Raw genomic sequence first — 11,304 nt, forward strand, 5'->3', positions numbered from 1 at the left:
AAAGCCTCTTCCCAAACTGTACAAGCTTCTTTCAAAGCATACGGCTGATTCTTTCCTTTCCTTGGGTTTATGGTCATCCACCAGGAGTTTCGGGTTTAGCTACACCTACTATTTCTTTTTTGGGGTCAATATTAGCAACGCAGAATCGCTAGAAATGTGTGAAGTGTATGGCTAACTTCTTGAATTAACAAAAAAAATTATTAATAAATACAGTTACAATAATGAAGCAAATCAAGAAAGAATTGACTCCATTAACAACCAGTTATGAATCTTTTTTTGGATTACACCCCTTATCTCAAGTTTTGGATCGAACTAAACTCTAAGAACCTTCTAAAATTTGCAGGTCATATGGATATTTGCATTTCTTAAGGGAAGTACTTGGGGTTGTTTTTTAGATTTTGTATCTGCTTAACCAAGTTGTATGAGTCAAACACCTTTGTTATTTTCACTTTTCACTGGAAAACTAGATATGTTGCCACTTATTTGTTTAAATTGTTAGCTTTATACCGTTCTAAGTCATATTTTGGGGCAAAGCTATGGACAGAAACTGCCATTAGAAGCTTTTTAATGTTCTTGAATGTCACTTAGCTTGTTTATGCAATTGTTGTACCTTTTTCACTTAGTTTTTAGATACATGTAATATGTAAACGATAGCTTGGAAAACCTTGTGCTAAATATACAGCAATCATAAGATCGGCTCTACGGTCTAGCAAATGCTCCAAACAAAGCCAAGACATGGTTCAAGGTTGCTATAGGAATATAATTTCGCACCATATAACTTACATTGTGTTATCCGTTTATTCTGCTGCATCAGAAAGCTTGCACCAGAATTTTCTGAGTACAGTCTTTATGTGCATCTATACATGTGGTATGTATATGAAAAAGAAAAAGAAAATCATCTCTTCTTCTTTACAGCACCCAGACAATGGTCTTTCCACAACACTTAGTTTATTTTGTTCTTTTGACCAAAGAAATCCCCCTTGGGTCACCACCCCATTCTTCAAACACAACCAGTAGGTTCCCACTAGGGTTCAGCCATGAGCGCGGAACATGGTACCTGGAATTAGTAGCCTCATTAGAAATCATTTTCAAATTTAAGATGTGGAAGCAATAATGGATGATATTGAAACAAATTAAAATTAGTCTCACCATTTTTGGGTAGGCATTCCACAACCACTTAGGCATTTTTTTTCCTTAAATATGCCTGTGTAACTGCATGTGCCACAGGAACCAGATGCTTTACTTGCAGCAAAGTGGCGCCCAATGCTTTGGCCATTTATCCATATCTCACCTTTTCCCATGCTACTCATATCTAGAGCCAATGGCTCAATTCCTCCTGGTGCATCAAAAGTAGTCTGCAAATTCCCACCATCAAGTCAAGATTTCTTTAAAAGAAGTTTGCATATTTTTGTCCCAAAAAATTCTTGAAGAGAATTGCAAAAGGGTATAAGTTGGATGGTTCTCACCTTATACCAAGTCAGAGGGTATTTGATGGTCAATGAAGTTCCGCCCGCCCACTTGACAGAGGAGCTTCCTTGGAATGAATAAAGATTTAAAGTTTCACCTGCTAGACCTTTCTGCTCAAAACCAAGCACACGGGTGAGTACTTAGCATGACTTGCTGCCTATCATTGTCCTAATTCTTCTACTTATTTGTTTTTGTTAACAATTATCGCAACATCATTAATCATGCATAATATGATTTCATGTACTAATTGTGTGGATTTATAATCTGTTATAGTTGTTTGTTGATTGACATTGTGTATTGCTTTCATCTTAGCATGTTTGCTTCAGAAAAATTTATTATCCAAATCATTCTAAAAGTTACCATCGAGTGCTCTTCTTTTCTTTATGGCTCAACAATGATCTGATTCTCATTTACTTACTAAAAAAAACAGTGATCTGATTCTCTTTTGAATTTATGTTCTTATTTACTACTTGGGTTGTGAACAATTCACACTTCTTGTAACTTTGAATTCCAGATTTTTAAGTGTGACGTTTGAGAACAGTACAGCAGGATTGAGGAAACTAACCTTGTAGGACCACTTCCATTTAGACATGTCCCATGTTCCTGTATTGAGACCGCCCAAGGTGACTGGGCCAAGAACCCCGACATTCCATTGATCAAAATGCAGTCCAATATTCTGAAATTAATCAAATATAGAGACCAGAAAAGTATAACAGTGAGGTTTCTTGGCATCAAGAATAAAGAAGTAGACTTATCAGGAATGGAAATACTGACCGCGAGACCAACACCTGCACTTAACAAAGCAATCTTGTTGATACCGGCTTTCAGGTTCACCTTGCTACTAAATGTTAGTCTTGGATCTGCATTACTCCCATATGCAGTTCCTGTCAAAGAGTATAAAAACCCATAAGTTAAAGGGTGATGATGAGTAGGTTAAACTCAGGTACACTCAGCTTTATTTGCCAAAAGCTTTGCTTGTGTTGCCAGGATGTATACCAATTGATTGACCATTGACAAAAACTTGCAAAGCATGGCCTGCTGATTTAACAGTGAGGACAGGAAGGTTTCCTGTCTTTAGAAATCCTTCGTTGGCTCCTATGGTGACACTGTTGCAGCAAAAGAAGATCCAAAAGTGATAAGCAATAACTACAATTTGATAGTTTAGCAACTCTCAAAATGTATTCTGATCAAAATTTCAAAGAGCACCATGATTAGTAGGTAACTACAGTACTCACTCTGTCATGTACCACAAATAGTCTGTGGTGTCCCAGGTGACACTTATTTGCTCCTTTAACCCATTTGCTGTGAATGCATTCTTATCATTAGCAGTGGCAATTCTCTCCGTGTATGACTGCCACCTGAATGCACCACCCGAAGCCACCATTTTCAAATGCAAGCCATTGATATTAACCTGAATACAAAATTTGATCTGATGTGAAGGAGTGTACTTAGGAAATTAAATACTATAAGAAGATAATCTAAGGACAAGAGCTAGAATTTGTATTTTGCAATGTGGAAGGCATTGAGTCACAAGTTGCAAAACTATAGATGATCATTATTAGTTACTTATGTTCCAGAAAAGATTGTCTCCACATAACTTGAAGTTTTCTCATTTGCTTACCTTTGCAGTGTTAAAACTTTCAGTTCTGCAGTCAGGAAGAATGCTGACAGACCAGGGTGGCAGATCATATTGACCATTTCCAAACCTCACTTTTACCGAATATGTTGGGTCATAGTTTGATAGGAATGCAGCGCAAACCCCAGATTTTGACTTGAAAACATGAGCCTTTCAATGATTAGAATTGAGAACTCGAGTTAGTTTTAAAAAGAACTAGAAATCAGAACATTAACTGTGACAAAACTCCTTGCTTTATAAACACAAGATAGCACAAAAAGTGTTTTATATTCAGGGTAGCTAATATAGAAGAAAACCTCTTGATTCTTCCCTAGTGATGCCACAATGGGATTGTTGGAGACTAGAGCTGGTTCAGCTAGCTTGATGGCTCTATGCAAATTTCTCAAATGTGTAAATTTTGGTTCCCTAGGTAGACCTGCCATGACATATTTTAGATGATCAACTTAAAATATAGCACAAAAAAATTCTGCAGGAGTACTCCAATGCTGTAGATTACTGTTCCTGAACACTCACCATATTCATCAATTGGAGCATCATAATCATAACTAGTTGCAATAAAAGGACCCCCAGAAGTCCTGCCGAAGTTTGTTCCTCCATGATACTATAATAAAAAAGGGCAAAAAAAAAATTAAAGCATGATTTCATTTAATTCAAATCACACTTTTTTTTTTGGAGAGAAATTCAAATCACATTAAATTAAATTATAATCACAAATATTTGGAAGGATTGACTTACCATATAATAATTAAAAAATGAACCATTATTTTGTATGAACCTTGTCACTGCATATGCCAAGTCTTCTACCGGTCTATATGGAACTGGATCACCAAAGCTTGAAAACCTAGATGAAAAATTATATTTACAAAGGACTTTAACGACTAATTAATGTCATTATAATTTCTAGATAGGTTGGAAACCAATGACATAATAAATTAATAATTGAAGAAAATAATTGAACCATATTGGAGACATCTTTGTGAGTGTGACTTACCAACCAGTCCAAACTTCTGTCCACATTTTGGGTTTGTAGTTTTTATTTGGCAAGAAATTTTCACAATAGAAACCATTGCAGGCGTTTATCTGTAATACCAATACAAAAAAATGGGCTTAATAGAAAAAACCATAATTTCCTTATTTCGCTAATGTGGACTAGACGTGACACCTTATTTAAAATTTTTAATGATACGAAATTAGATATATTTTTAAATTTGTAATTCATGGTAATCTAAATCATGAAATGAATCAATTTTAAATAGAGAAGATTCTTATAAGAAATTCTTACGACTGGATCAGGTGCATCAGCTTGCTTGCACATGACCCAAGGGACTCCAGTGCCTAAACCCACAGCCATTCCTGCTGCCCAATTCGTATAATCTACTCCAGGACGACCAATTTGATATTCCACTAGTTCATACTCATTCTCTATCTGTCATAAAAATGTAGTGGATAAGGTTTATTAGAAAAGCTTTGTACCGTTATAAAATATAAATAAATAAATAAATAAAAACCATTAATGAACCACTTCCAAAGAAAAAGAAAATCTGATTTAGTGAATCAATTTACAAGTTTCTAAAAAATTGTAAAAGCATTCGCATCGATTCGTGTAAAAATTTCTGTTTATTTTAGCATAAGAACTTTCTTTTTCTATTTTACATACTTAGGGTTTATTTGGATATCGCTTATTTTGCTAAAAACTGAAAACATTGTAGTAAAATAATTTTTAAATGTGTGAATAGTACCGCGAGACCCATTTTTAATGAAAGTTTTGTCAAAAAAAATATTTGTGAGTCCCGTGAACAATGCACGGGACCCACAGGAACTCAGTTAACGCTCTTCTAAAAAAAAAAAAGATGAAACGCTAGACATAGGATCCAAGTGGGTACTTATTTTTCAAAAATCTCTACATCAGATTATTTATTTTACACTACATTTCATTTAAATATTAATTTAAAAAAAAATTAATTGTTTTTTTTTTTTACACACAACAATTACCATTCACTTTTTTCCTTTATCCTCGAGATTTATAAAGAAAAAATAAATAATTAAATATAAAATGAATAGTGTCAGTGTAAATTTACACAGATTGATTTGAGTAATTTTTTGACATAACTATGTAAATTTTACATATTTTTCTATTATACACGAACTGATCTGAATGCCCTAAAAGAAGCACTATCTATCTTGATATACATACATGCACAAATATACATACACATACATACATACATATGTGTGTATATATATGTATATATATATAAATAAAATAGTTGACTAAAAGGATTGAAACTTGACTGTACTTTTCCCCTTCAAAATCAATCTTTTTCAATCTTCGTAATTAAAAGCAATAGTTTTGATGAGGTTTCGTAAGGATTATGTGCAGTTGTGCACGAGAGGGCATCATAATATCATATACACAATCATGAAAAGCAGGTGGCTATATTATAAAACTGGCCTAACGTAGCAATAATTATATGATAATAAGATTGGTAGTCCACCGATCGAATATGTTTTTTCTCTCTTCTACGTCTAAAATTCGTTCACAACCAATAGATTCAATACTACAGACAAAGCTGGATATATTTGTTATTATTGTTCACACAAAATAATTATTAATATCATACCTGGCTTAGAATTATGGGGCCGCCTTGAGGTTCAAACAATTTTTCTGCCTTCATCATATTGACAATCTTCATTGTGAACCTTTGCATTTCTGCCTACAATTTAGAATATCATACACAAAATAAATTAAAATCATAGTTAGTTGACTGTTTATTACAGATATCAAACAAGTTTGGACTCTGATACATTATTAGAAGTAATGTTCCAAACTTTAGTAAAATGAAAATTTCAATTACTATTATTTATTACAATTTACATATTATAATATTTTTATAATGGCAGAACTTAGGAATAGTACTTAAATGCTGAAAAAAAAAAAAAAAATCTTAAGAAACAGCACCTAAAATATTGTACTTAAGTTTTATCCTTTTTGTAATATGATATCAATGTTATGTCTCGATTTTAATTTTAACCTACAAAAATCATTCCGTTAAAAAAAAAAAAAAAAAAAAAAACTAACCTTGAATGGGGCATTGTCGGTTCTAAATGAAATTCCAGGAATGTACTTCAACCAAGTAGGAAAGCCCCTAAACATTTAAAAACTGGTTGGTCAGAATAATAATGAATAATAAACTAATTAAAGACTTGTCACAAAATTTTATTCTATGCTTTTAATTTTTTGTAGCTATGTGTCATATAATTATATATGTAACTACTGTTATGTCTCTTACCCCAAATTCCATTCAGCACATACGTAAGGACCAATGCGAAGATGCACATAAAGGCCTGCACTCTGGACTTGTTTTATGAAGCCAACTAGATCATACCTTCCCTGAAAATTGTACTGGAAAGCATAGAAACAAAAATATATATTAAGAAAGACATTAACTTTTATTTAAAGCTCCAGTTAATGCTCTTTAAGACATTTGTTAATGGATTATTTCAAAAAAGCTTGAATACCATTTTTATTGAAAATATAGAAAGTTGTCGATAAGTTACATTTTTTTCTTTTCTTACAAAAAAATTTCTAAAAGATTTTTCTAAATCTATGCTCATCCATTAACTTTTTTCCTTTATTTGATATAAAAAATAGATAAAGTTATAACACATATGCTCTTGATTTATACTTGTCCACGAGAAGGCTCATGTCCATTCCAGAAAACATAGGTCTGGATAACATCCAAGCCTCCATCTTTAGCTTTCTGAATTAGATCAGGCCACATCTGTAACCACAAAGAAAACCATATATCAATGTCTTTTTAAGGGTATAATATATACACACATATACATACATATGAATATATAAACACACACATATTGAAATATATAACCAATGCAGTATAAAAGAAGAAGAAGAAGAAGTTTGCATATATTGGTACCTCAGGAGTGCTTCTTGGGTAGTGAATAGAGCCTGAAATGAGAATTCTTCTTTTTCCATCGATGAGGATAGCTTTGTTATCGTAAGAGACTGTGGCTTTTACGGCCAAAACATATGAGAAAATTATTAGTAGAAAAAGCACGTTGGTTCTCAATGCTTGTGACGCCATAACTTTTGAATCCATCATCATCCTCTGACAGCCTTAAGTTTTTGTTTATATTGGTATAGAAACCACAACAAAAGCAGAGATATATATAGCTAGGAAAATAATTGTCTTGCTCTATTTGTGTACGTATTAATATTTGTGTATTGGAAATGGAGAGAGCGAGCTGTGTATTTATGACGAGTAATGACAATGAGTGATTAGGGGCCAAGTTTTCTGCTATGTTTATTTCTTTTGATAGTCCACCGGATGTGGTGGTGAATTTGCTTGCTCTTGATAGGGCAGCAACCTCTTGTAATAGACTTATTGCTGTGGTTGGTTAGTGTTTTTTTAATATATTATCCCTTTAACCAAAAAAAAAAAGACAATGAGTGATTAGGATGCGTGAGCGAATTCAGGTTTGTTTTTACTCAGCTTATTTTAGATTTTTTTTTTAAAAAAGGTGAAATTTTAAAAAGTTAGTACATAAACTAAGTAAACTGATTGAAGTAACAAATTATGAGAGAAAATAGGCAGTTGGATAAAAAAAATTTATTTTTATTCTTCTTTTTCAATCCAATTGGAGGAATGTTGGCAGATCTTTCTATATGTGTGTGAGATCTAATTAAAAGCTAAAGATACATATGGATAATTTTCTTACGTAACTTGCACCCAATTATTTGTAGGAAATTCTATCCTATAGCGTTTTTTTTAAGTCACTTTTCCCTATTTTTAAGCCAAGACTTAAAGATTTGCCCATTCAAAGGTTCTTCTCCACCTCAAAAAAAAAAAAAAAAAATCCTCCATTCCACACAAAATGAATAGAAAAACTTGGCTACAAAGACCGTATATGTTATTGTGAATCTGTTTGGGATCCGTTTATTTTGCTGAAACTGAAAACTTTTTTACTGAAAATATTGTAAATAAAGGTAAAAGTTAGTTGAAATAGTAAAGTGAGACCCATGAATAGTACCAAAAAGTGCAGTGGGGCCTATAAATAATAGCAAAAATAAGCTAAATAGTAAAATAAATTAGCCTTTTAATTTTTGCCAAACACACACTTAATCTCATCATCTCTATCATTAATTTGAAAAAAAAATTTGTACAGAGTACGTACCATTAAGTGGATTCTTTTTTAAACTTTAAAAAGTGGATTCTTTTTTAAACTTTAAAGTCTAAAGGTCCGTTTAGATAGAACTAATTTTTTCTAGAAACTGAAAATTGAAAACACTGTAGCAAAATAATTTTTAAATATATGAATAGTGTCGTGAGACCCATTTTTAATGAAAAAGTGGCTGAAAAGTGGAATTTGTGGTCAAAATCTGTGGCTGAAAAAAAAAAAAAAAAAAAAAAAAAAAGAGAAAGAGAGAGAGAGAAAACGTGCAAATAAGAAAACGCAGACGCGCAACGTGGATCCAAACCCCACCTAAATCTACACAGATAAAAATTAATTTATTACATGGTTCATTAAATTAATATCACTATAATACAAATGAGTTGATATAATATACATCAAATTATTAATTAGTGTGATAATTTATAATAATTGATAAAGTAAGAGTTTGTATTAAAAAAAAATGTGATAACTCATTAATTAGTGTGGGGTTGTTTGGGGGCCAGCTTAGTTTAGGCCTTGTGATGTGTTGGGGCTTGTGGACACAGCACTGTGCAGTCTTGTCCTATCAAGTTGTGTGCATTGTTATTGTGCAGTATTCTTTATTTTAAGATATAATGTGGCATTTTTAATACATTTTATTGATCAATAAAAATACTTAAATTTTTTTTAATTAAAATATATAGATAAATATTATATATATATATATATAGAGAGAGAGAGAGAGAGAGAGAGAGAGAGAGAGAGAGAGAGAGAGAGAATATGTTAACATCACATAAAAAGATAGGCAATTAATCATTGGAGATATACATATTGAAAGGAAATCATTGGTTATTAATATAAAATACAAATTATTATTTTAATATAACATAAACAATCTTATCACGCAAGCATGCCATGGCCTAGGAGGTTATTTGGGCCCACATGCATGCTCACGTACACGCCACATTGCCTTACCCCCACCCTTCAGCCAAATTGGCTCATGCTTTTTTTGCTTAAAATGTAAAATTAATGAAGAACAAGGTCATATAAAATACAATACGAGATAGAATAAAATGACAAAAAATAAATAAAATTTCCCATTGATGAGAATCAATAGGGTTGACTTCAATTTAATTAATATTATTAATTTTTTTTTTTTAGGAAGAAGACTGCTTAGCTTTTATTAAATAAAATTGGCTAAATCAGCCTAAAGTACAAAAGAAACCAATGGTGAAACACCCTCTATCCACACAATAAAGTCAGAGATATTTAAAACATATCAAGCAAGACTATGAACAACCTTATTACATTCTCTTTTAATATAACAGTAATGCAATTGATTAAAATAACTAGAACAACTGAGTTGGATATATTAGTATTGTTATATATGTTACATATGTGATATAATATTAGGGTTGGGTTTAAGTTTTACATGGCCGGTGTAAGTCTAAGTATAACTCTAAGCAATGTTACACAGTGATGGATCCATAGGGGAGCTAGTCCCCTTGGCCCAAAGAAAAAAAATGAGAAAAAAATTTGGCCCCCCTAGCCCAAAGAAAAAAAAAGGATTTTTTTTTTAATGATTATATATATATATATATATATATTTTTTCCTAGAGTTGTGCCTCACTCTTCCAAAAACTTAGACTCCGTCTCTTTTAATTAGCCTAGTACAACTAGCAACTACCCAACTCAAAAACTTAACAAAAACAAAATTTTGAAATAAAAAATAAAAAATTACAATCAGCAGTAGCATAAATTATAAGAATGAGAAATTATTGACTTTCTTTTTTTCTTTCCCTTTTTTTTCAAAAAAAAAAAAGAAAGCTGGCCAATAAATTTTTTTTTAAAAAAAATAAAGAAAATACTATACATTTTAAAAGCAATAATAGTTTGATTTATGTAATAAAAAATTGGGTGCTGTTAACGGGTGCTATACAACACTCGTTAATATGATAAAATTGAAAATAAGTTATTCACATTTTTTTAGGGATATGAAAAAAACTGAATATGTATTAAATGCGTGTTAGTTTAGATGGAGAAAGTCAAATCATTTTACAAAATTATAGTTGAAAAGTAAAAACTTTGCTAATTTCCTATGCAGGTGGGATTTGTGATAGATCATAAATGAACCACAGCTGGTTCATGAACAGGTACTGGGCGACACCTGTTAATGAACCACACCTGTTAACAAAGTCCTAAAAAATTTATATCCAAATGGGAGTTGCGTATTTAATATCTCAATAACGTGGCAAGAAGCAGATCATATATATATATATATATATATATATGTATGTATGTATTTAAAGAACTTTTCAAACTTTTCAGAGAGCCATTTTACGTATATGTGATTACACCAATACTACATAGCAACATTATTTATCTCTGACAACAATCATTCATCTTCCATGAAAACGAAAGTTTTTTTTTTTTTTTTTTCATTTTACTACAAGGATTGTAATCCTACCATTCATATGATAATGATATGCACCCAACTTAAAGTCTTAAATGCATGTGGGGTTGTATAAATGAGTTAGATTCTGCAGAAGAATAGCCACTATATCCTAAAATTGCATTATCGCTAAGCTCTATATGTATTGGACCCCTATACTTGAAATTTTCCATGTTTGTGTTAATGCAGTTTACAACTACAAATAGCCATATGGGACACACATAATGCCACAGGAATATACCTATGGTGTGTACGTACGTTGATTAAAAGCCTAACCCTAAAGAATTTCCACAGATAAAAACCTATATATCCACCAAATAGAAAGCAAAGAAAGGAACACCAATATTGCATTATGTGGGGTATGCAATCTTGTCACCATTCCTGTATGAAACAAACAAGTTTTTCCTTGCTGCTCAGGGCAATAAAAGTTGCCCTACTACTTTCCCTGCCATTAGAGCATTCGCACTTGGAATTGCAAATGCCATATCTAAGCTTCATTTAATATTTTTCCCTCAAAAACCTCCCACATCCGGAATGCTATATACCAAATATTGCAAAAAAATTTGCAATACTA

The 11,304-nt window shown here is 31.9% G+C and overlaps 1 protein-coding gene across 1 annotated transcript; it reads right to left on the reverse strand.

The window, feature by feature from the left end:
• Positions 1–736: 736 nt before the first annotated feature.
• LOC115976115 (beta-galactosidase-like) lies at positions 737–7,475 on the reverse strand. The gene is made up of 18 exons (XM_031097223.1): positions 7,042–7,475; positions 6,790–6,885; positions 6,394–6,506; positions 6,183–6,249; positions 5,725–5,817; positions 4,386–4,529; positions 4,095–4,183; positions 3,839–3,944; positions 3,617–3,704; positions 3,400–3,518; positions 3,089–3,253; positions 2,703–2,878; positions 2,464–2,573; positions 2,242–2,351; positions 2,033–2,143; positions 1,467–1,577; positions 1,150–1,355; positions 737–1,057 (listed from the first exon to the last, which is right to left on the reverse strand). The coding sequence occupies exons 1-18, from the start codon at positions 7,228–7,230 to the stop codon at positions 949–951; spliced, it is 2,202 nt and encodes a 733-aa protein (XP_030953083.1). The 5' UTR covers positions 7,231–7,475; the 3' UTR covers positions 737–948.
• Positions 7,476–11,304: the final 3,829 nt, after the last annotated feature.

This window comes from Quercus lobata, chromosome 2 (genome assembly GCF_001633185.2).
Source record: "Quercus lobata isolate SW786 chromosome 2, ValleyOak3.0 Primary Assembly, whole genome shotgun sequence".
Classification (NCBI taxonomy): Eukaryota; Viridiplantae; Streptophyta; class Magnoliopsida; order Fagales; family Fagaceae; genus Quercus; species Quercus lobata.

Coding starts and splice junctions, on each gene's coding strand:
- LOC115976115 (XM_031097223.1), bottom strand. CDS start 7,230: ATGATGATGGATTCAAAAGTTATGGCGTCACAAGCATTGAGAACCAAC. Junction 3,945..4,094: donor ACAGAAGTTTGGACTGGTTG/GTAAGTCACACT, acceptor TTTTTCATCTAG/GTTTTCAAGCTTTGGTGATC. Junction 1,058..1,149: donor GGAATGCCTACCCAAAAATG/GTGAGACTAATT, acceptor TACTAATTCCAG/GTACCATGTTCCGCGCTCAT.